Below are 26,455 nucleotides of genomic sequence, written 5' to 3'. Positions count from 1 at the left end.
TATTAAAGTGCAGGTAATAAATTTCTTTATAAAGATAATTGCATAAATCATAATCCCAAAATTTCACCTGTCTTCACAACAAACGTTGACAGAGTTCAAGTAAAGATATACTTTAGTTTTGAATTATTTTAGTATTTTCAATTGCATGATGCCAGCCTCAAAGTCACAGCATTGATGAAAGATGGAAAACTTGATATATCAAACTGGTGAATGGGAATCTTCCAAGGGATTTTTCCAAAAAGCTGATGCTCGATAAAGGTCTTGTTAGAATTTTGTTTTAGTGCAACATGATCTCTTATAATCTAAAATTAGATTCCCCCCTTCACATTAATTTTACTCGAGTCATATGTTGTTTAAAAAATATATTAAAAAAATACAAAAAGATACAAAATATATTTAGACCTTTCCTGTACTTCAAGGCACCTCTAAGTGTAAGTGTTTTTGGCAAAGGATGGGAAGTATCTAGTGCTCTAGAGTGTAACTTTTATTTGGCATCCCCAGATGGTAGATCATACTCTTCCACAAGCCTTTTTCTATCGGAATTAGAGTCAGGACTTACTACCGACTGAGCTCGCTCATTAGAGGCACCAAGCTCTCGCAACTGTTTTCTCTGTGTGGTTTCTAGTTCTTCCAGGCGCTTGCGAAGCAGAGAAAGCTCTCTTTGATGCTGTTCCTCCTTGAAATGAAGAAGCAAATCAAAGGAGAAAAGGACACATTATATTTAGCAATGTTTATAGATATATCCTGTGATAACACTTTCATTTTTAAACATGTTACAGAAGTGTCAACTATGGAAAAGGCAATCCGCTGTGCTCGTGTCTTTCTGGCTTTGAATAACATACTCTGCTATAGAAGCAAGAATCACACACTTGAAGGAGATGGTCTTGGATGCAATAGCCAACTTAATCAGCCCTGAAGACCACCTTGAAACTATATTGCCAGCCGCAGCTTATTTGCATATGGTACTGGTCCACTAGGAGATTTCCTGCAAGATCATGAGGTTCTTATATAGCTTAACTGCAAAAGTTCAGATAAGACCTCATTGAATGAACAGAAATCATAAGAGGTTAAGATCATAATAAGGCAACGATCAAAAGAACACTGCAACTAATTCTCTGCACAAGCAGGGGGGTCTTGGGGTTCTGGTTCCTGAACAGCAGCTGTCCATGTCACATGGCAAACCACTTTTGAAACAGATTTTCAGGAGCGATTATTGACATGGCACAGGGCTCTGCTACTTTAAAAAAAATGTAGTCAAAACTCTCACTAGCTAGGCCTATGGTAGATCTTTGCATTCGAGGTCTATGGCTGAAATCTATTCCCTCCCTCAACCTACTTTGGAAATTGTTTTATATGATTTTCACATCCAAAACTTTCAGAAACATATTCATTTCATTTTTCAGTTTCCAACAACTGACTATTACAAGCTTATTTTATTCCTATTATCACATTTAACCATCTCTGTGGATTTCTATGTGTCATGTCACCTACCTGAAGGAGATGAAAGGATGGCTCTGGTCCAGGAATCAAAGTTGAAGATAATAAGCTGACTGGATTCAGTGTTGGGATATTGGGAAACAGAATTAACCTGCGGAATTCATTATGTCTACGCTGCAAGTCCTTTAGTCTTTTCTGAAGGCGAATATGTTCTTCAAAGGGAACATTCTGCCTGAAATAACCAATAAAAGATAATTCACTGGGAACTGCAGCACAAGATTTTAAAATATTATGTTGTTTTCTACAAACAGCCAAAAACCACCACCTCAAATGAGGTAGCAAATAATTTAGTGTGCAATGCTAACTTATAATAACATATATGTAACATAATGCAATTCAAGACCAAGCAGCAGCTATTTATACCTATTTAACACTTGATTTTCCGTTTCCAGTTCTTCTCTCTTGGCTTCTAAGAGTTCTATCTTCTTCAGCAATTTCTTTTGCTTATTATCATTAAGTGTCTTTCTCTGTAAACAAAACACACATATATTTAGAGAAACACTGACTGACTGCCAACCTTGCATGTAGCATTGCAGTTTCTGCCCCATTTGCTCTGGTTGGGCTCCCAAATTATCAAAGCACACAAACTCTCCAGAGGACAGAAGTTGAAAGAATACTGAACAAATCCATTCTCTCACTATAGGAAAAAACAAGAGTATAAAGTATCACACATTAGCAACATTTGTGTTTTGGAGAGAGGCAGCATATAACTTTGGAATTAAGAGAAAGTTATTTTTACTTATCACATATATCATTTGCAAAAATAACCCTGAGAAAGGCTAGTAGGAACAAAGCAAGCATTGAGTAGCACTGAAAAGGTGTGTTTGGAAGAGAGGATGAGAAAGAACAAGAAAATTATCAGTGACCCCTACAAGGACATCAAGTAGCTGCAGAAAGCTTTCCACTTCTTCCTGTTCTCTGCCTTTCAAATTCCCTGTTACTTGCTTTAGTGTGCAAGAGAGAAGGAAAGAGGTGGATAGTACTCTGCAGTACTTCAGAAATAACTTGGGTTATGAAAATCTTTGTAAAAAACATTGCTTTTGGTATGTAAAAGTTAATAATTATCCACAAACAAGTAGGTTTTTTAAAGTAACAATTTGGCCTGTGTTATTTCTTGAATCTACCATAATCTCTCTTATCAATTTAAAAGCCTGAGATTTTGGTAATAGATATTATTTTGTTGTACAGATTAAGGCATTCTGTTGGTTACAATTAGAACCAAGATGTAGAAACATAATTAATCTACCCCAGAATGAAAATGTTCCCTGAGAAATAAGTTGTGAGTGACATGCCTTTTTCTGAGTAACTGCTGCTCGATGCAATTTTTCCTTTATTTGGTTATTCTTCTCTTCTATCTCTGTGATGCGCTGAATAAGTTTATGCTTTTCTTCTAGCCATTCTACACGCTTGTCTTCCAAATTCCTAGGGGGGGAAAGTAATGGCTGCCTTGCAGATCAAGTCCACTTATCAGAAAGATTGTACATGGTTAATCACCACAGATATTATTGCCAATGTTATTTCTCACTCTAAGGTGAAGAGTATGCCACATGTGGATGGATAAAGCCCAGACAGACCTAAAGGGTTTGTATCTTAACAGTTCCTCAATAAAAGTGTTGAACTGTGAAGTGCAGAATTTGAAGTGCTAAATCAGCAAGTCCAAAACGGTGTTGGGGCATCCCTCTGTGCGTGCTATATGAAATGAATTCATTTAAATAATTAAAGGCTCCTGTCAGCCCAAAGTACTCTGCCTTATATCAGGTCAGATTGTCTATTTAGCCCAGTGGTAGCAGCCCTCCAGCATTCTCAGGCACACGGCTACTTGACCCTTCTATTACTGGGATCTCTTGCATCCAGAGTATGGGCTCTACCACTGAGCTATGAATATGTTTCTGAAGGTTGTCTGATGCATCTCTGTATGAGCACTGCCCTTGTCTCCTTTCCACCTACACTTACAGTAGGCGAATCTGCGGTTTCTTGCAACTAAGGTACACTAGATTCATCTGTTGCTGTTAGAAAAGCTTCCTTGTTATGTACCTGTATGAGTCATTGATCTGGGCTTGTCCTCTTCCCAATCGAGAGGCACACTCAGAGCAGCGACTCCTGCAGTCACATAGGATAGGCTCTTCTGCAGGTGTGTACTTCTTGCTCTTCCACTGGGCTCAGTAAATCAAGAACCGTATTTAAAAGGTTGCCATTTACAGTGGCATAAAAGTAAATCCTGCAAGTAAAGATTATGGGTCCAAAACATGGATTAAAACCAAAATCTGAGGTGAAGGAAGCAGGACAAAGACAGGAGAGTCTATTACAATTGAATTAGTAATGAAGTATCATGTGTTGTTTCTCTCCAAGATTCTACAGCAAATGAGATCAGTCTTAGCATCCTCAGGCAGATTCCAATGCCCCAAGTGTTCCTCATCACCGCCACCACTTGCACACTCACCGATCTGGGTGGAAGAACCGCTGCCACCACTGGCAGCAAACAAACACTAACAGATACTGAATCTGTATTTAAAAAAAAGCATTCCTTCTTCCCAGAAAATGAATTTCACTCAAAATTCTGTGACATTTCTATTAATGTACCACATTTATCTATGTGGAATACTTTTATCTAGACTCCTTGGAACAAGAGGCACGAAGAACAAACTAAGAAGTTCTAAGGGGTCAGATGCATTAAAATCACTCTACAATATGAAAGAATTTTCAGCTGAAATGCTGCCCATGTGAACTGCCCACACCTAAATTTTATTGTGTGTAGAAATGGGATGTGTATATGCTGCTATTATATAAAAGGGTCTTTTTAAGTCAATAAGGGTTTTTTTAAAGTTAACTTCCAGAAATAACAGTGTATCAAAGATTCTTAAGTGCTCACTATAAATACTTAATTAAGCTATCATCCTGAAATGGATGACTAAGGACAGAGCTGCACATTCATATACATCACTTAGTGATTCACAGCTGAATATGTGATAAGGCGCCACTAAGAAGTATTTTGTTGGAAGAAGTATGTATGGGACAGCTAAAACAGCAATGTCAAATAGTGAGAACAAGAAAGAAAAGCAGCGTGTCCACTTTCCTCCCCAACCCTATCTCTTCTTAATGTTCAGCACAACCCAATCAATACATGTTTACTCAGAAGTAAGTCCCATTGTATCCAATGGGGTGTACTCTCATGTAAGTGTACATAAAATTGCAGACTTGGTATCAGTACTTTCAAATAAGAAGTGAAACCCAAGCACAATCAATACACATTTTAAATCTATCATAACAAAGAACATTCAAATTACAGGCAGATGAACTCAAGATAAATATCTAGGATCATATATTCTCCATATACTTTGGCTTTCTTATGGCAAGAGATGTGACAGCAGCACCAGATTAAGGAAGAAATCATACTTCTCTGAATCTAACTGAGCCCTCTCTGCTTGACTTCGTGCATTCCGACATTCATGTTTTAATCTCTCCAGCATTTCCTTGAGTTTCTGACTGGAGTCCAGCAAATCATTTTCTGACTGTGAAAGTGAAGCCACTTGGAGCTGCAAATCATGGATGTGCTGCAGAAGAAATGTATTTATTTATTTATTTATTTATTTATTGCACATATATACCACTCCCATAGCCAGGGCTCTCTGAGCGGTTTACAGATGTATTTTATTGAAGTAATCAATGAAAAATCGTTTGCCCAAGCTCTAAAGGTTGAGACAATCACACCACACAGATGTAGACGAGCTAAACAGTCATCAGTTACCAATAGAAGATACACACAGATAACAGGGACTAGGGCCATGATGCTGGCCCTGGCCTTGCATGCACAACAGACCCTCTCAATCGACAGCCACATGTTTAGTGCAGGCATCTGTAAAGAGGTGCCTATGCGGATCCAGCTGAACATGCAAAGGAGCTTTCTAAGATAGGGGTCAGGGGTCTCAATCCGCTGAAGCACCTTTGGTGAAGCTTCTACACATGAGTAATGTCTGCATGGACTATAAGGAGGATTACATTTCTCTACCAATGCCTCTTAAACCAGTTTAGTTAACATGAGCAGGAATTACTTTCATAACCAGTAGCTGTTTGAAAAAGAAAAATAGAGAGAGGCTAAATGGTCAAGTTTCAGAATGCATGGAAGGAAACTAATGCGCTGGTAAAAAGAAATGAAACTCTACGAAGTTCACAATATAAATAGATGTAAAAGATTCTGATCTCATTACACTAATGGTGTGAAGAGAGTGGAAGAGCATTTCCCCCCTTTCATAACTTTAGAATTCGGGGTCACCCAAAGGAACTGACTGGCAGTAGGGCAGACAAAAGTAAGTACTTCTTCGTGCAAAATATAAAGATGTTGCCACAAGATGAAGAAAAAGTATTTCATGAGCCCTATTTGTGCATTCCCTCTCAGGTGTTCTGCATCGTGGGGGCAGTGGGAAGAGAAGGACGTGCTTCTTGGTCCTGTCCCTCTGACATGTTCCCAATCGCCCTGCCCTACAGCCCTCCACACACTGGGGCTAAACTTTTACAGTGGGGAGGCTGTTGTACTTGTATAGGTTTTCTGCACAGCCTAGAAACCTGATTATGAGTACAGCACCCAACTTGTTCAGCCCCAATTCAGGATGGGGCTATTGGAAATGTGAAAGATGGGGCAAGGCCAATGAACATCTCCACCCTCTCTTCCCTCATGCAATAGGGCTAAGGCAAATAGGACTATCAACAGCTATCTGCCCTGATAGCTGAACAGGCCACTGTGTTCAGCGGCAACATCAATATAAGATGGTACTGGGAAACAGGGGAGCGAAACTGCCTTCACACCCTGCTTGTAAATGTCCCAGAAGCATTTTGACCGGTGATGGGCACAGGCTTCTCTTTGGTTCTTGAAATGGACAGATAGCATTTGAAACTATTAAGTCCAAAATGTGAAACACTTTGGAAAATAAAATCCTTAACATCTATTGGTTTCAATAGGAACTGCTACAAATTAAAGCAGGATGGACTAATAATCTGTTTTTGGAAGCTGAAAGGGCTTGACACCAGATTCTTACCTGCTTTAGATTTGCATTCTCACTTTTCTGTCTTTCTAGCTCCTCAGAATTAGAAACATGCAGTTGAAGCTTTAGCCTACAAATCAATACAATTTGGAATTTTGAAATGTTTCTCTAAAAACAAAATAAATGTCTACACTACATTAATATCTTCAAACTAAGCAAAATCTGGTAAAAGGTGAAACATGGAACTGAACAACAAAAATAAATTTCCAACACAAAGGAAGGAATCTCTGCTAAGAGAGGATAAAGGCACCACCTGCCCAAGCAAACTGAGTACGCTGTGCCATTCCGCTGCAGGTCTGGCTGCTCCAGAAAGACTCTTGGGACCAAACAGCACTGGGCTTGTTGCAAAATCAGGTCCCTGACTCAGCATTTTCTCCCAAGGATTTTCTGCCACCTTACATCAGCTTTCTGGAGCTGAGGCATTAACGGCTGCCAGTGGTGGGCCCACCACTGAAAAGGTAATAATGAAGAGCAAGAGTGGGCAACATGCACCCCTCCCCCAATCCCACAAAATTAAAAATATTTTATTTTGCCACCCCCACCTCCAAAACCCCTTTCGATAAGTATTCAACCTGCACTAGATGGATTACACTCCTTTTGAAGACTCAAGTTCACATTTTGGGTGTGTTCCTGAATTCAGTCCTGAACCTGGAAGTCCAGCTAGGCCTTGCTCAACTAAGCCTTATATGCCATCTGGATTACTGTAACATGCTCCACATAGAGCTGTGTTTGGGAACTTGAACTGGTCCAGAATGCTGCAGCCAGACTGTTGACTGGGGCTGGTCACAAGAAGCTGTTACAACACTCTCACTAGCTACCGTACTTTTCTGAGCAAAATTCAAAGTGCTGGTTATGATCTATGTGTGTAGTTGAATATATTAAAAGTTCATAACGAGATCCAACTTTTTAAAAGACATAAAAAAGTTTTTTTTACAGACAGTTGAAACAGTAAGGACAAGATTGAAGGAAAGAAGAGGGAGGGCATTGGGGAATGAAATGGGGATGGCAAAGCATGCACTGGAAATTGTTTCAAAGAAACGTCTGAGTATATATTATGTTTGGATCAAATTTAATCAAATATAATTTAAAATGTTTTCTTCATAGTATTTTATAATGTATGATCTAGCTTCATCATTATTGGAGGTTTCAAGTTTCCTTATTATTCGAACTGTAGACAATCATAGAAGTTCCAAGAACTTCTATGTTCTTGGGCATATACATCATGCTTGAATGGACGAAGAAATACTACCAAACAAGGTTTTTCAAATATACACACTTCTGGAAACTCAGTTTTGTGGAAAGAAAGCATATTCTGCTTAACATAAGCAGCTAAATGCCAAGGTTTGTGTTCTTGTTCTATGCAGATTTGTGAAGAGAGCATGAGGTTCTGCTAAAAAGATAAAAACTTATATTCCTAAATAGAATTAAAATCACTTCACAATACCTAAGATTCTGAATTTCCCTTCTGCTGGACTCTTCTGTCAACTGCATAGCCGATAACTTCTCTTCATACTGATCCTTTTCTGATTGTCTCTGAGCATCTTGCTCCACTTTGTTTTTTTCTAGTTCAGCTAATTTGGTCTCAAATTCTAACCTGAAATATTATGCAATATTTATAGCTGTGAAAACCAGTGGGTTTTTATTGGTCACATGTATATCATTTAAATCATTACCAGCCCAGGTAGCCATTCCACTCAATAAAGGCCACACAGTCACCACAGCACATACATAACTTCTTCTGTGCTGTGAGCACTTCTCCTACCTCAGTATTCTGTGGTTACAACAAAAACTGTGCAAGATGCCTTCCACAGAGGACATAGCCAGGAACAATTAATAAAGAAGCTTCCCTGGATAGGGAAAGAGTGATTTCATGATATGGCAGCAATAAATGAGATACCTTTTTAAAAGCACCTCATCAGCAGCAATTTTATAGCTGGAATGGAATTTACAATTTCTATGATATAGGAATGGTTTTTAACACTTTTTAAGAATGGGACAAGAAAGCAACAAACATACTTACTTTTCCTCCTGTAATGCTGCAAGTTTTTGGAAGCCTTCCTCTCTTGCAGCTTGTACTTTGCGTACTAATTCACGATCCTTTTCTATTGAAAGGACTTTGTGCCTTTCAAGTGTCGTCTTAAGTATTTCATTATCTGAGCATAACCCTGTTTTTATACATTTATAAAGTTAGCACTTCTAATTATATTATTTAAAAGCACGGAAAATCATTAAGAAGAATCTGTCAATCATTTACTGAGCCCACCCTCCATTGCCCCACATTCAAGTGCAACTAGCTGAAATTACTCAAGTGTAGCTTTGGAGGAGCCTTATAAAGCCTTATAAAGATCAGTAGGACTTCAATTTAATTGATCTAGAACTTGGTCCAGGCAATAGTAAGAACCTTTAGCAAAGCAATCATACACAGGTTTATTCAGAAGTAAACTGCACTGTTTTCACTGACACTTACTCCCATATAAGTACACACCACTTATACTGGCATTAGTGGAAATATGCCAGTATAAATGATCATAGATGGATGCTTACAAAATTGCAATTCTAATTCATGGGAGGGTTCACACATATCACATGTATGAGAACTGCAATGTGGGAAGTCATCAAAAATACATATGCCTTTTCATTAAAATGCTGTAACCCTAGAGAAAGATCACACTAGAAAGTAAAAGAAATATTCACAAGTCAGGCAGAAGTCACCCACCCACCCACCTCTGAATTCAGGAATTACTGCCAACTGTATCTATGATTACCTTAGATACCTTCTTATGTTTGTTCATGTGAGCAAATAGCTGGGGAGACTGGGATTGTTTGACCAAAATGCATGGCAATTTATTTAACATGAATCATTAAAATGAAATGTTTTCCAGTGAAATAAAGGAAACAATCCTCCCTGCCATACATAATTGTTGCACAGGAACACTTCGTTATTAGATTGCAGTCATTGTTATCCCAAAATACAATTCTGTATTTATAGTTGGAAGCTATAACAAATTGCTTAAGTAATCACGTTTTACCATCCATTTCACTTTGAATCTTGTTTCTTTCTCTTTCTAGTTCACTCTTTGCTCTTGCAGTTTCCAGCTTGATGTTTGTTATTTCTAACTTGTGTGAATGTTTAAGTTCTTGAACCTATAGAAAACATGGTATCAATTTTTAGTTTCCTTCAGACCAGCTTTTAGATTTTTTTTCTTCTTACAGGAGGGTAAGATCAGATACCAGTTTCCTCATATTTTGCTGTTAGTGCTGTTTCCTCCATGACTGTTACTAAGAAAATAATTAGTATAAAATGAACCCACCTTAATACTGATTGAGAGAGAAGTTAAGAGGACAGAACACAGCCACCAGCAAAATCTCCCCTTACGAAACAAGGTCAGGCTCAATCTGGATGGGTAAAGTGGCATTCTACTGTTTTACTCTGTACAGCACCATGTACATTGATGGTGCTATATAAATAAATAAATAAAAAAAAATAAAGAACTTTCAGTGTATTGGATCTAATGCTGTGCAAGTGGAAATTCCCTGGCACATTAGGACTTCTGCTCATGCAACAGGATCTCCCTGTCCAAGCAGTGTTGAATAAATCTGACTATTTAGATCCAGCCTAATTAGGTTTCAGACCTGAGTTTGGGATGGAAACAGCCTTGGCCACCCTGGTTGATGACTGAATGGGTGGCATGCAACCCTGTTGATTCTTCTGGCCCTCTAAGAAACTTTTGATATCATTGATCATGATATCATCCTGGATTGTTTATCTGGATTTGGCTGGGAGGCACAGTTTTAAAGTGGGTCCAGTCCTTTCTGGAGCAGCAGTTTTAGAAAGTCATGCTGGGGCACTTTTGTTCCATCCCATGACCTTTGGGGTGCCACAAGGCTCTATTCTGTTCCACATGCTTTTTAACATCTACATAAAACTGCTGGGGAAAGTCATCAGGAGGTTGGGCTGAAGTGCCATCAGTATGCAGATAATACTCAGTTCTTCTTCTCATCCATCTACACTTACCAGGCAGGTTGTCGAACTCATTAACCTGGAGGGTGTTTTGGGATGGATGATGGTAAACGAGCTGAAACAATCCAGACAAGATGGAGGTACTATGGGTTTAGAAACCAGCTACTCTGGATGGAGTACAACTGGTCTTAGATGGGTTGTACTCGCCCTAAAATAAGAGTATGGTGTAGTGGCTAAAGGGTTGGACTGGGAGTTGGGAGATCCGGTTCTAGTCCCCACTTGGTCATGGAAACCCACTGGGTGAGTTTGAGGCAGTCACAGACTCTCAGCACAACCCACCTCACAGGGTTGTTGTTGTGAGGATAAAATGGAGAGGAGGATTATGTATGCTGCCTTGGGTTCCTTGGAGGAAAAAAGCCAGGATATAAATGCAATAAAGTCTGGGAGTCCTCCTGGACTCTGCACTGCGGAACTGGGGAAAAAGTGTCTTGAAGATAATAGTGTCTGCTGTACTGTCCACAAGTGCATTTACCATCTTAAGCTGGTACACCAGCTGCGGCCCTATCTGGAGAGGGGATGGACCTTGCTTTGGTTATCAACGCACATATGATGTCCAGGTGGGATTAGTGTAATGCACTGTACATGGGGATGCATTTGAAGACAATCCAGAAACGTCAGCTGGTACAGCATGCAACCTCCCAAGTGTTGGTGGGGGCAAGACAATTTGATCATAATGCCTATACTGTGCCAGCTGACTGCTTACTGGCATGTTTTGAGTCCAATTTAAAGTGCTGGCTTTGACCTTTAAAGCTTTAAGTGGTTTAAGAGCAAATTACTTGAAGGACTGCCTTCACCCATATTAACTTGCCCACACTTTAAGATCAGCAGGAGAATTCCTTCTTATAAAGACTCTGTCAGTATAAGGGAGACTCCTGCCTGGCCCTGGGTGGTCTCATCTCACATGTGTAAGTTCCAGATTCAATCTGCTCTGAAGTGTCTTCGCATAATACAAGCCCTGAGGAGCAGTAGTGAAGGAACAAAAGCAAAACCTATTCTTGTAGGCCAAGTGGAAACTGAGATGTGCCTCCATGAACATTTGCCACATTCATACACAGAAGAAAGGCAATATAATATGAAAATTACTTTCACTTGAAGGGTATACGAATTGGGACCAATTAGATTTAGCATTCAAATCAGTGACACACACACCACAAATATTCTTTGAGAATTCTTGGTTAAACTTCAAACTAATGCTAATAAATTTAGCACACTGTGATTTGCCATTTTGTACATTTACAGAGATTATAAATCAGAACCATCACTAACCAATAACTGAAGCAGATGTGGTCCTGACACATTCTATGCTTGATGGGATGCCTCCTCATACATAGAACTTTTTATTTGAACCAGGGCTTGTTTGCTTGCATTCATACACAGAAGGGCAATCTCATATGAAAACTCCATTAACTGAATGCTATATGAAGTGAGCCTAATTAGATTTAGCATTCAAATCAGTGACAGTTTCATTCTGTCAGCCTCATTTCTAATATGTATATTATGTAACCAGTACTCACACTTACGTTTACTTTCAATTATGAGCATTCCTGGGACATATGTCGGGCCCATTCCAATAAATTGTGTTGCAGATTAGATAAAATGCTATACTAAACTCGGTAATCATAAAGCTGTTGTCTATATATTTTACAGTGTTCTATGAGCACTTTTAAATAGTCATCCAGATGCAACCACTTTGTTATTTTCACAACGTTTACACCTCTTCAAGGCAATCTGTCACCTCAGCAACGTTTGTCTTCATGCTAGAAAAGTGCTAGTCTTAACTACCTCATTAAGTCATCAGCCCAGTATTATGACTGCTGCCGCCACCACCCATCTTTTCTGTCACCCCACTAGCTTTGCACATGGCTATCTTTGGAACAGAAATTGCAACATGCTTCCTTACAAATCTAATACAATTTAAAATTAAATGCATCTATATGTACCTGTCTGCCTTGCCTCATTAAAAAAAATCCCTCTAGGTTTTCGACTGAAAATCAAAACACTAAAGACAATTGTTGTTTGAACTGAAGTATTCTATAGTTTAAGCTCTTCTAGTACAGTAATTACACGGTTGGTAAGAATTAAGTAGCTAAAGAAAAGCTCTTGTAAACCATTTACAATGTCAAATGTAATCACAACCTGTTAATGTGTGGAAAATTCAAAAGGTTAAGAATCATATATATATTTAATATGTAACTACGGTACCATTTTGGATGGCTGGTGTTTTTTTTTAAAGTAGCTGTATTTGGTATAAATTTAATAAATTGTTTATGCATTGCAAGGATTGAGCACATCCCTTCATATTCCACTAATTGTCATCAATGAAACCACTTTAAAAATGCCAACTTTTTTCTTTTTTAGACTTTTTTCTGTCTAAACATGAATAGGGTTGTGGCCTAAACCATTTTTAATCATAGAACAGTAGAGTTGGAAGGGGCCTATAAGGCCATCGAGTCCAATCCTCTGCTCAATGCAGGAATCCACCCTAAAGCATCCCTGACAGATGGTTGTCCAGCTGCCTCTTGAAGGCCTCTAGTGTGGGAGAGCCCACAATCTCCCTAGGTAACTGGTTCCATTGTCGTACTGCTCTAACAGTCAGGAAGTTTTTCCTGATGTCCGGCTGGAATCTGGCTTCCTTTAACTTCAGCCCATTATTCCGTGTCCTGCACTCTGGGAGGATCGAGAAGAGATCCTGGCCCTCCTCTGCATGACAACCTTTTAAGTACTTGAAGAGTGCTATCATGTCTCCTCTAAATCTTCTCTTCTCCAGGCTTAACATGCCCAGTTGTTTCAGTCTCTCTTCATAGGGCTTTGTTTCCAGACCCCTGATCATCCTGGTTGCCCTCCTCTGAACACGCTCCAGCTTGTCTGCATCCTTCTTGAATTGTGGAGCCCAGAACTGGATGGAATACTCTAGATGAGGCCTAATCACTGTCAATCAGTCTGAAATTGCCTGATAGGGAATATCTTTGGATTCATTTTTAGAGGTCAAATAATATTACCATATATATACACAAAGAACAAGGCAGCTCTCTCTAGAGGAGCACATGATGTGGCTTGACCTTTCTCAAATATGGCTCATAAGGTCCTGCAAATGACTCACTCCTAATGATGCATCCCATGCATCTACTTTTCACATATTTTCCCCTCCTAGGGCCTTTCCTTAGCAACAACCCCACACAATCCTGTTCATCCCTTTTCTCCCTTAGATCAGCTTTCTGCTAGGCCAAGAATAAAAGGCAAACTATCCAATTTTTGTTTTGTTTAAGAAAAAGCTAAGCTGGGGCTGGAAGTTTTTCCTCAATATGACAAGTTTGCTTAAAAATAATAATTCTATTTTTTATTTCATGCATTTTTAATACTTAAAATACTTTTTATACTTTAAAAAACAATTCTCTCAATGAGAACCATTCCACATTTTCCACTCCACGTGGGAGACAATTATGTTAAGAATATTATCAAAATATTAACTGACTTCCATACTTCTATTTTAAATTCAGTATTCAATCAGGGATCTTTCATATTTCTTTATGAAATAGGTCTACAGGTGGGCTCCTATAGTCATTTGTCATGTAGCATTGTTTAGCATATGAATTTTGGCTTCTCACACTTCACTTATCTAGAGCAGCAATGTTACAGAGTGAACGTTATTACAGGAATGAGATCAGTTTATCATTTGTACAATCTCCAACAGCCCTTTTGTGGTTATCCAGTTTTTGTTCTGTGTGGGATCTCCCTCAGTTACATATTAGTAAAATTGTACTGCATACATAAAGATTTTAGGCTCAGTTGTAATTCACTCCAGAATAAATGGGGCTCACTTTCATATAAGTTTAGAATGATGATATAAGCAATACACTTCCTGCAAAGTTTCAGCTATACGTTAGAATAATGGGCTGAGCAATTCAAAGGTTCCTGGGATGGTGTCACAGGGGCCATAGGGTACTGCAGTTTTCTACCCCTCCCCCCAAGATGCCATAGACATAACTTACGACCCACGAAGGGAAAATCAGAGTAGGGATTCCCCTCCACTCCTTGCAGCCACTATGGAATCCTCCATGGCAGCTCCTCTTCCAAAGACAAACAGCAGTCTCAAAAGAAGGTCAAGGAGGGAGAAAAGGGGGCAGGACTAGGGGAGGGGGCAGGAGAAACATGGATCCATGAGCCTCTCCATTTCTGCCCACAGAGAAAAGTCAGCTAGAAGGGCTCAGAGGCCTGTCTTGCTAAATATGCTATAACAGCAGGAATGGGAAGTGAAAATGTTTCTGTCGTTTCTACCTGTCTGCTACGATTTAGGATAGAAGGAAGTCTCCGATTTCAGGGCCCTTCATCTATAGAGTAGCAATTCTATAAGACTGCGCTCTGATTCTTTTTGCTGCTCAGTTTGTTCCTTATCCAGGAATTGGTGGGACCTGCATTCCTTAAAATGAGAAATATGAGGCAGAAATGCCACGGGACGCTTACATCCCTGCTGATTCTTATGTTCCACCAATTCTGTTGCTCAAGTAGCCCCACTGCTTGCACTATAGCAATTTAACGCTTCCGGGGCAAGCTGAAATGAGTGGAAATGCTCATTTCTAGAAAGAGGCATTTTGGTGAAGCTCGCATAAGAGAGCTCTTCCAACCAACCTCCTTCCAGAAACAAGTGTTCCCTCTTGTTTCAGGGCTTCCCCTAGGAAGTGCTGAATCTCCCTTGCGTAAGCTGTGGGTCCCACTTGTGAAATGGAAATGGCAGGACCCACCACTTGTGGAACGGCAGGGCGGAAAGGAATCGGAGGGGGACATTAGCACCACGCTAAATTCTGCCCGTTACCTTTTCTCCTCTGCCTTAACACAATTTTTTATTTTCCCTATGGACAGGTAGTAAACAGAATGAACATGAGAACAAATTCTCTAAGCTATTTATATGTCTGAGGTATGTGTGGAGTTCCCTGCTCTAGGACAATAAATGATTTAGAAACAAATTTAGGAACGAATCAATAAATATTTCTAAGTCACTTCCTGGATAGATGGCACATAGGATTTTTCCTGGTCTGGCTATTAAATCTACTGATCAATAATCTGTCAATTATGTTCAAAAATTATTCCATCAGAATATGAAACAATATAAAATTTAGCAAGTTGAAATGGAGAACACAATATGGAATACAATTTTTTTTGCTCAGATTAGCCTCCCGTACCATTCCTCAGTATCACTGTTGTACAGGCTGCCCCGTTCTAAGTCAGTGAACTCTTGCCTCACACTTAGTTCCTGTTGCAATAAATGAGACTTAACACATAACTAACTTTTCACATTGATTTCAATGGGAATAACATGAAACCAACTTAGATAAATGGACCTAACCCCTTATCTTTTCAGTCGCCTTTAGGCTGCATAGATTTCCTGCAAGCATGTCCCTTCTGACAGCTTTAAATGTTCCTCCACAGCCCCAAACAATGGAGGTGGAGGAAGAATATACTTGATAAGAAATGCGCTGTTATCACATGCAGAGGGCACATCACAGGCGATCTGAGGCACAAGTAGGCCACAATTCTGGCAGCCCAGAAACAGTTTACCACCTCAACTAAGAACCCGACTTTTGACTAGACCATACTGAGCTACACCAACCAACTTTCTGATCTGGCTTAAGGCAGCTTCTTTTATTCATAACAACAACAACAACAGCTATTAAATGTGGCTTGTGGGTGTCATTACTGCTTTAGGAAGAACAAAATGCTAGGCATGTTTTCATGCCAACAGGAAAATCCAAGAACAGTAAGAATATGGCTTCTCAAACACAGAACTATTTAAAAAAAGGGAGGAAAAAAATGAATAGAACAAAGACAGTTTGTCTCCAATAATACAATTAGTGATAATGTTTCCTGTAACGTCTCCGAAAATATGGCCTAGACATCATAAAAACTACTTACTTTTGTAGTCAAGACATTGATCTCTCGCTCAGCTTTGTGCAGCTTGCCCGTTAAGAGTGTATTTTGCTCATTGCTCGACTGCAGTTCTCTTTCCATGCGCTCAAGCTGCAGCTTCACAGATTGCTTTTCTGCCTTAAAATTAAGAAAGGGAATTTTAATTCGCATAAGGGAAGTGGCTCTTGAACTACAATCCTAAGACTGTTTAGACAAAAATAAGTTCTGCTGCTATCAGTGGGATTTACTTCCAATAAGTATGTTTGGTATTGCAGTCTTAATACGGTTTTGAACTTCAAATCTGCTTGGAGTATGTCCATACATAAAATTTCACCATAATGTATTTTAAATTGAAAGCTTCTTTGGCAAGGAACACACTCTGGCCAATCTATCTTTTGTAAATCTAGTAGATTTTAGGCATTAGAGTATCAAACAACAACAATGGAGGAAGGAGGTGGGAAGAGTGAAGCCAAGCCAGCTGAGTCCCCTTTGCTCTTCTCATTCCCAGTCAGGAAAGCCCCCCAGACAGTGAAGCGACAGCACGGGAAAGCCCTGCTGTTATTTCCGATCTGTGATGAGAAATAACGGCCGGAATCCTCATCCTCCATAACCCCTGGCAGGGGCGGTGCTTGCAGGGCAGCGGGATGGGGCCCACAGAGGTGATGCAACTCCCCATCAGTCATTTGCAGAGCCACCATGGGCCAGATTAGGCCTACGGGCCAGTCAGAGACATCTCCTTGGGGGAGATGTTTCTTTTTCTTTCCCCCTCTCCCTGCTAGATATGAATAGGACTTAAAGACTCATGTTTCAGACTGTCTGGAGTACAGATTAGGAGCAGTCCTCTTGGGAATGTGGAGGTCAACGCTGCAACACTGCAGGTTCTCCTAATAGCGAATTTGTATGGTTGAGTGCCTATCAGTTGGGAATCGAAATGGGGCCACCCAAAAATTAGGGATTCTCTTTCACACTCTTCAGATTACCCTCTACACTATATAGCTATAAAATACTGAGAATGAGGGCTGGCAGCCAACCTGAGCTATCCAGCACAGCAGTCAAGTGTCCTATTTTCTTTTCCTGTCCTAAAAACTTAACAGGTCCTTTTGTATAGCAGCACCCCCATTGTGGGACGCCCTCCCCGGTTAGTTTCAGTTTGCCTCCTCCTTAGTGTAGTTTAGATAGTTGAAGACGACATTGTTCTTCTGAGCTTTTAATACTCAGTGCCACTGTTTTATCATTAACCACTAATTTTAAAATATCTTTTAGCTTTTTGTATTTTCATGTATTATAATTTTCACATTTTTATTGAGCATCACCTTGAGCACTCATTGACTGAAGGGGCAATCAAAAAATATTCTAAATAAATAATAAAGCCTGATTAGGGAGAGACAGTCAAGCATGAGCCAATTCACTGATAGTCTAATGTGAGTTTAGGCCAATGGCCAGATTGTTCACATTCTCTCTTACATCTACACCCACACACCATGCCCAGTAGTTAGACAATTACAATTTCTTACCTCTAGGGATCTCGTCGTAGTTTGCATCTCAGCTAACTGTCGCACTTGAATTCTTTGCACATTTTCTGCTTGCATTCCAGAATTCTCTCTCTGGGCTCGTAGTTCTGTTACTTCGGCTTCTAACCCCTTTAGTTTCTGTAGTAGCTGGGCCTTCTCTCTTAACAGTGTTTCCACACGCTTATTATCTCTTGTAGGGTCAATGCTAAGCAGCTGATTATGCAATTCTTCTTTATCTTTATCCAGTCTTGTTACCTATTAGTAGTTGAACAGAAAACACTTTGGGCCCATTCCAGTCTGGAAGTGGTCACAGTGCTCAAGTGTGCCAGAATCCCACAGGATTCAATAGAGCCCTGTTTCCCCCATCCCTTCATCTTTGCATGGAATGCAAGTTCCATACATGCCTACTACAGTCCCATCTAACTATACAAGTTATTATGCTCCACAGTATGACTAACATGTATGGTGCACAGAAATGGAGGACTGGATGGAAATGCACACAGATCTCCCATTCCATGCAATGGTTCTTTGCACTACCTATGTGTGCATCTTTGTGACCATGTTAGGGCATGAACAAGAATCCATTGCACACAGGCAATCAGCCTGTACTCGGACTGGATCGGACTTTATATATTAATATATACACTTTACATTATAAAGGTAGCTGTTTCACAAATGAAGTCAATAGACGCAGAAATATTAAGAGATGTGAATTGTTAAATATATCTGTTCAAAAATGAAAATAATCTTAATAAAAGTATTAATAAAAGTATTATAGTATTAATAAAAGTGGCACAAGTTTTTCAGGCTTTTTCTGTCAGAGAACATAAAAGTGTCAGAAATTAAGTGCCCTCCATCATATTTAGGACAAAACGTTAGAGATAGATTTTCACTCAGGAAATGTGTCAATACATTTTCTAGAACAGAAAGCATTTTCACTTTATTACGGACAGCAGTAGAACAAAATAATCCATTTACATAATGATTGCAATTGTAAGGATGGAGTCCAATGTTCAGTTACTTGGGAGTAAGTGCACACTTACTTGGGAGCAAGCCCAAGATTTACATCTGAGTAAACATGTGTGGGACCAGATTATGGCCTGGTTTGCACATAACTACTCTTGTGTGGTTTAAACCATGCATAATCAGGACTACGTGTGAGTGAGCAAGCCAACCATTCACTGCTTCTGCTTTCTTAAGGGAGGAACAACCCAGATTTTTAACCATGGTTTGTTGTTGAGCGGTCAGGAGGCAGCTCACTTGCATTTACATGGGCCCAACAACCCATGGGTAGTCATTATGTGCGAACCAGGTCTTTAAGTTGTATACTGATCAATTTCCTCCCATTTCTTAAAAGATTTGTGAAACTGAAGACCTGAATTAAGACTGTTCAGATATTATTTATGTATTTTAGGCAGTACTTTATATTTAAACCAAATTAAAATGCTCAGGTTTTTATTATATCAGGACTTACCTCAGAATCATATTTTAATTTTTTCTCTTCTAAAATTCGGGCATGCTCTTCTTTCTGATGCTCGAACTCTGATTTGAGGAAAGTATGTTCATAACGAAGTTTGTTATATTCTGTTCTATATTTTTCTACTTCCTAAATTAAAAAGAACATGTGTGACTGAGCTGAATCAATGTGAAGAACAAAAAACATGCCCCCAAAATGGGAAAATGAAATATTTAAGGTATAAACTGAACATGAGTCAACGATCTTGAATTGTTGTACTTAATGGTATTGTATGCTATATTTACTGAAGCATCATATTAGGTAGCCCAGTACTGCTGGTTGGTTGGCTTAAGCTCCAGCAGCATCAGTAGGGAATGCTGCTCGCTGATGTCCATTGCAGTTGCAACCGAATCATGCTACTGCAAAATGGGGCAGAGCTGGCCTCGACCCACTTGCCAAGAAACTTCTAGTTTCAGCTACTACAGATTTGTACCAGCCTCTGTGATTGCTACGGGCCAAAAGGTTTTGCTGTGTGGGATCATAGTATCAGCCCGTTCTGTTAGCCCACAGGAGCCATTGTACCAGTAGAGAAACTAATAAGATCAAGACAAAAACTTAGAACACAGCATTACAATTATTCAGTAACAGCAAGACATTAAGAATATTTTGTTCAGTTTAGGTACCAGATTTCACAGATACTGACAAATTAGGAGAGATTTTGAAGAGAGGCATGCAGGCAAAACAGAAATCTAAAAAGCAATTTGCATGAGGAAAATAGAAAACCTTGGTTTAGCTCACAAACAGGATTACAGAGAGAACTATTTTTAAATGGCATAGCCTGGCCAATGAAAATTGGCAGCAATGGATAGGAAGACATATTTTAATTTTTTTAAATGTAAAAACTCCTTAACTATTGAGACAAGCTGCCTATTTTAATACTTTCAAGAAAAAGTATGGTTAGTCACGTGTCGCTTAATAAAAAGCTTTTCTTTCTACTTACTTCATCCAACTTGTGAAAGCGTTCTCTCATAGGTGTTTCTAAATCATGCTGTATTTGTGCTTTCAGCAATTCCAGCTTCTGCGGAGTTATTACCTACATGTCAGCAGAAACAGATATACATAATAAATAACCAAACAGTTGCACCAAAGAATATGTATTTTAAAATAAGTAACATTTCTGACTATATACGTTCAGCTTAAACATTTGGCATGTCTGAAAGTACGCTATTTGGAAATACTCTATTATCTTGCATATATTCTTAAAAATACTAGAACTAGCAATAAGCAAAGGAAATACAGGCCTAGTTCAACTACTGACATTACAAAAAGGTTGTATTCACTGGGCAATTACCAAACTGACTGAAGCAGAAGGTAACTACTTAGTAAGACTGCAACTATAAACACACTTACACATAGAAACGTACTGGACTGGACTGCACAATTCCTGCCACAAAGACTGATCTTAAGAGTACATAAAAATTGGTCCAAGGTATCTATAGTCTGGCTGAGTGCCAGCATGTGGGACTAGGACTCAGGAGATCCAAGTTCAACTCCCCACTCAGCCATGAAGTTTCCTGGGTGCCCTTGATCAAGTCATTGGGCTGGATCCCGATTTAGTCACACATAAGAGTAGATCCACTGAAATTAACAGGACTTGAATTATGACTAATTGAGATACTTCTCACAGCTTTGCTTTTTACTAATCTGCTACAACTATTTTTTACCTGTGTAGAGAAAGAGGGTCGTGAGGATACCAGAGGCAGTATTTTGGGAAGCATACAAATACTTGGCAGATTTAATATTTCTTATTATTTCTGCTTAAGAAATAGTCCAGGAGCCAGAGCAGGATTTATTTACCCGAAGAGTGCAAAAGCTTAGTGAATGATTTTTGTTTATATATGACGTAAGTGTCTCAGAAAAGTGAGTCTTACAAAATTCCAATGGTGGGGGGCTGCGTGATAACTTCATCAACATGGCTGCCCTGCTATTATGTAGTTTCTACATTTAAATATGCATAACTTCTCACCCATTTATGTTACAGAGATTATTATTTTTCTGAAATGTTTCAAATTTAATGACAAATATTTTTTGTAATTACACATTTTTGTTAACTCCATTAGTTTTGGAGATAATTTCATTTGAATGTATAAAATCTGTGTTAACATTTCAAGGTTACTTGTCCTACAGGCTCTGAAGAATTTGTAGATGTTAATTAGATCAATGTACTGTTGATAGAACTGAGCTGTTTTTCTGTGAAATCCTGATCTTGTTTTCGCTTTGAATTTATTGAACTCATCATACACTTGCTTTATATTTGAGCTTTCAATAAACATTCCCAAAATATCTTGAGAAAGGTCATCATTTAGTTTTTTCACCTGATCTTGAAGTTCTTCTAATGTACTGTTTTGTAGTTGTTCTATAAACTTCTGGAAAAGGCAGCTTTCGAGAGACAGGAAAAGTAAGATGTGTACTAGTTTACATCTGTTGAAATGCTTTTCTCCGAGAAATCCTTGTATTGAACCAGATGCCAGAATTTCACTCCCTGAAAGAATATGTTCAATACCTGAACCTTCGAGTTGGTATCCAACAGCTCCAAAGTAGGCTAACTCTGTGGAATGATCCAAAGCAAATTAAGAGATTTCGAGTTCTTTCTTGATTTTGGATCATGATTGCAGGCTTAGCCACAGCCAGATCTTAATGAACCAAGATTTAAGAATCACCACACTGAGAAGCTACTTGCTGTGATACCCTCATAGTGAAGTAAGATACAGTCTATTTATGAAGAAAACAACACCTAAAATCCAGTCTAAGGCATTCTCCAAAGTTAAAGGGATTGTCCCAACAATGCTGCCTCCATCTAATTAAAAGAAGCAATTCAGTGTCATGGCTGTGGAAATGAGCAGATTGTAGAAAACCTGACAACGTCCTTGATCCTGGTAAACACGGCTGGTACTTGGAAAATGGCAGGTACCATATAAAATGGTACGATGGTCCAATACTCCCTGAAAATCTTGAAACGGCCACAGAAGAGGACAGTGAAAAAGAAGACAAAAGTGATTTTGACAGTGATGATACCAGTTCCAATGAAAGTGAAGAGGACATCTGATGAAATTTATTTGTTAACCCTTCTCACAGAACATAGTTTTTATTTTGTAAATTGTAAATTTTTGTTGAAGATTTTAAAAACATTGGTTAAAAACAATTCAGCCTAATAAATTGTCTTTTTAAATATATCATACTCGTCCTGCTTGAAATTTTGTAAAAAACATTTGAACATGTTCAACTGTAAAAATCATGGTTGAACATGTTCAAAATGATCTGTGCATCAGATCGAGAGATATTTAGGGTGGATGCTTTTGAAATGAAAGCCCTGTACGATAAACTGTAAAATCATACAATCCTGAGAATGTGGACGTATAACAAGATATCACTCATAATTCCGTAAGTGTTGGGATAAACCCCATGTTATTATACATTTTCTTAATCCTCATTAAAAAATGCAACTTTTTTGTTATTGAGTATTCTTTCAAAAGTTGTATAGTTTTTGAGTAAATCATGGTTAAACGTCACACAAAACCAATGTGAACACTGATTTTATACATTCGAATGATATTATCTCCAAAACTAATGGAGTTAACAAAAATGTGTAATTACAAAAAATATTTGTCATTAAATTTGAAACATTTCAAGAAAATAATAATCTCTGTAACATAAACGGGTGAGAAGTTATGCATATTTAAATGTGGCAACTACATAATAGCATGGCAGCCATGTTGATGATGTCATCACGCAGCCCCCCCACCCCCACTGGAATTTTGTAAGACTCACTTTTCTGAGACACTTATGTCATGTATAAACAAAAAATATTCACTAAGCTTTTGCACTCGGTGGGGTAAATATAACCTTCCTGGCTCTTGGACTAAAATACTAGTTAGACAAAATCATCTCATGAACAAGATGCTTCCTACAGGCCACTACTAAAATTGCAGGCCATGTTCCAAAGAACCAACGAACTAGTTCCATGAGTCCAAGGGAGCTTTTGACTTCTTTAGACAGCAGTCCTCCCACCCCAGATTTCAAGACAAACCGAGCAGAGTTTCAAAAGAGTTTGTAATATTGCGTGGAGATTTTATGTTCAAAGAAAAAAAGTCACAATTTCCATTGGTCAAGTCCAAGCTCCTGTATGAGCAAGATGACCTAGGTGAAAGAACTGTGGCCTCACCTGCATTTTTAACTCCTCCACTTCTCTAGTTTTATCCAATAATTCCCCTCGGAGTTCAGCAAGTAGAAACTGAAATTTATCATGAACAGTTTGCTTTTCATGTAACAGCTGTTTGAGCTCATTTTGTGATTTTGTATATTCATCCAGTAGCCTGCAAAAAACAAATTTTATTTATTATTTATTTATTTATTACATTTTTATACCGCCCAATAGCCGAAGCTCTCTGGGCGGTTCACAAAAATTAAAATCATCATAAAACAACCAACAAGTTAAAAATACAAATACAAAATACAATATAAAAAGCACAACCAGGATAAAACCATGCAGCAAAATTGATATAAGGTTAAAATACAGAGTTAAAACAGTATAATTTAAATTTAAGTTAAAATTAAGTGTTAAAATACTGAGTGAATAAAAAGGTCTTCAGCTGGCGACGAAAGGAGTACAGTGTAGGCGCCAGGCGGACCTCTCTGGGGAGCTCATTCCACAACCGGGGTGCCACAGCGGAGAAAGCCCTCCTCCTAGTAGCCACCTGCCTCACTTCCTTTGGCAGGGGCTCACGGAGAAGGGCCCCTGTAGATGATCTTAAGGTCCGGGTAGGTACATATGGGAGGAGGCGTTCCTTCAAATAACCTGGCCCCAAACCGTTTAGGGCTTTAAATGTCAATACCAGCACTTTGAATCGGGCCCGGACCTGGACTGGCAGCCAATGAAGTTGTAAAAGGACTGGCGTAATGTGATATTTAATTATATTTACTACGGTGTACCGTTTTTTGGTAATTTATTTATTTATTTATTTATTACATTTATATACCACCCGACAGCCGAAGCTCTCTGGGCGGTTCACAAAAGTTAAAACAGTAAACATTAAAAAGTGTACAAAATTTAAAAACCATCAGAAACATAAAAACAACAGTATAAAAAAAAGGGTATCCATTTAAAAAACTTTGACTGCAATCTACACTTACCTGAGGGTATGTTGCATTGAACCCAATGTTCAATGCATGCTTAAGATTGCACTGTTATATATTTGTATAGTTCCATGCATCTGTATAGTGCCATCTATGTGCACGTTACAAAGTATAAGATAGTCCCTAGTCTGAAGATTTAACCAAAAGTCAACACAGTAAAGGGAATGGAAGAAGGGAATAAAGATATAGGCAAAAATGGGAGCATATCCCCGATTATTTCCATTACACACACTAAGGCTAGGTTACAGTAAGTATGGCAACTAGGGGAATATTAAAAGAGAAGTGGGACCACAAAGATGTTCTGGCCTGGGAAGCAGTTTTACTGTTTTCTTCCTGTTGGAAACACTAAGACACAGCAATGTATACAGACACAAAGAATGACACTTCAATTATTGTGCACCCTTTTCAAAACAGTAAATATCCCAAGAAACTAAAGACCAATTCACACAAGCCAATAACACCGCAATAGTCTCCCAAAACACAACCACTTGCAAGCTGGTCCATTGGTAATTTTTTTTGTATGGTGTGGCTTAGCATGCATATCCAGCTATTTTCACCAAAGTACTGCAAATTGCCACCAAAACGTTTGCAGAGATATAGTGAAATGGAACACTATTTGCCTTAATACATGACAATCACTGCACCTAATTCAGTTATAAAAAGCTTTGGTTTTCATTACTGAAGCCATTTCATTACCGAAAGTCAGCATGTGTTTAAATAGCATAGGAAAATTTCTACTCTTAGCTCTTTTACTCAAAGTGAAAAAGAAAGAAAGGAAGCATACCATACCTTGTATGTTCTGCTTTTAGAGTTTGGTAATTGGTTTTATGGTGTTCGCATCGCATTCTTTCATCAATTAACAGTTTTTGCACTTCTGTTTGTGAGCCAACAAGATCGCCGCTTCCACCCACGGGAGAAAGGACATTCGGCAAAGTATCCATTCTGACTAAATGTTAATGAGATGACAATCAGGTAAAAATGCTGTCAGCACAAGCCTGCCACCGTCATAGAGACTGCTTTTTCGCCTGAGGACATCCCCAGAGGCCAAATTACCTGTACAAACAGAAAAGCACCCAATTAGTTGCTGGTGTATTCATGATTTTACAAGCTCTTCTTTGAATCCATATTGCAAAGCATCATTATTTATCTGACAATACTTAGATCTTTGATTAATATATATTTTTATTTGGATTTTGTTCTCAAATCCATCTCAGTTTACTCAGTAAACCAAATACATTAGTATCTGACAGTACTGCATGTAATTCCCCACTATCTAAACTTTTTTTGGTTTTATACTGTTGAAGGTCCCTTTGGGTGAAAAGATCTGTTCCTCCAGGGCAGTGTTTACTCTAAAGCTTTATGTGAAAGCCAGTTAAATTTTCCCATATCCTCTGATGAAAATGCATCCTGTTTAATGATACATGCAACAGACACCATAAAATTTAACACTTCGCATTAATTTCTTGTTAAAATGTTCGCTGCCATTATTAGCACTAAAACTAATGTATCAATAGTAGCAGCAGAATGTCAGTAGATTATACTGTAAACAAACGATTATTTTTTCATTTGTCTGGAGAAAGAAAAAATAATTTTAAAAAGGAAGACCTCACAGCTTGACATAGGATGAGCTATTTTTGTATTTAAAGTTGTAATCTTCTTTGTGAGGATTTTTTCGCTGAAAAGTGGACTACAACTCTATTAAATAATGAAACACAACACAAATATTAGATATCCCAGGACTTACAGCATGCCAACTTGTAAAAAAACTGAGGAGGGCTCAAGGTTGCCAGAAATCATAATGTTGAGATTAAAAATCTAAAAGGGTTACAACAGTAATATT

At 38.6% G+C, this 26,455-nt stretch overlaps 1 protein-coding gene across 1 annotated transcript; it reads right to left on the bottom strand.

The window, feature by feature from the left end:
- CEP83 (centrosomal protein 83) lies at positions 1-25,724 on the bottom strand. Its single transcript, XM_063134686.1, has 15 exons — positions 25,405-25,724; positions 23,645-23,795; positions 20,423-20,515; positions 19,441-19,572; positions 17,970-18,221; positions 16,462-16,593; positions 9,563-9,677; positions 8,554-8,698; positions 7,978-8,127; positions 6,528-6,603; positions 4,891-5,048; positions 2,790-2,919; positions 1,861-1,964; positions 1,492-1,669; positions 1-676 (listed from the first exon to the last, which is right to left on the bottom strand). Exons 1-15 carry the CDS (start codon positions 25,554-25,556, stop codon positions 485-487), a joined length of 2,160 nt encoding a protein of 719 aa, XP_062990756.1. The 5' UTR covers positions 25,557-25,724; the 3' UTR covers positions 1-484.
- Positions 25,725-26,455: the final 731 nt, after the last annotated feature.

This window comes from Elgaria multicarinata, chromosome 9 (genome assembly GCF_023053635.1).
Source record: "Elgaria multicarinata webbii isolate HBS135686 ecotype San Diego chromosome 9, rElgMul1.1.pri, whole genome shotgun sequence".
Classification (NCBI taxonomy): domain Eukaryota; kingdom Metazoa; phylum Chordata; class Lepidosauria; order Squamata; family Anguidae; genus Elgaria; species Elgaria multicarinata.
This window is presented reverse-complemented; position numbering and strand designations above follow the sequence as displayed.

Bases quoted from the DNA above. Each gene is read 5' to 3' on its own strand.
- CEP83 (XM_063134686.1), bottom strand. From the start codon at position 25,556: ATGGATACTTTGCCGAATGTCCTTTCTCCCGTGGGTGGAAGCGGCGAT. The intron at 8,699-9,562 runs GTAAAACGTGAT...GTATAAAAACAG, and splicing joins GATTCAAAGTGAAATGGATG to GGTTATGCTCAGATAATGAA. The intron at 1,965-2,789 runs GCATGTCACTCA...TTTTGTTTACAG, and splicing joins CAGCAGTTACTCAGAAAAAG to AGAAAGACACTTAATGATAA.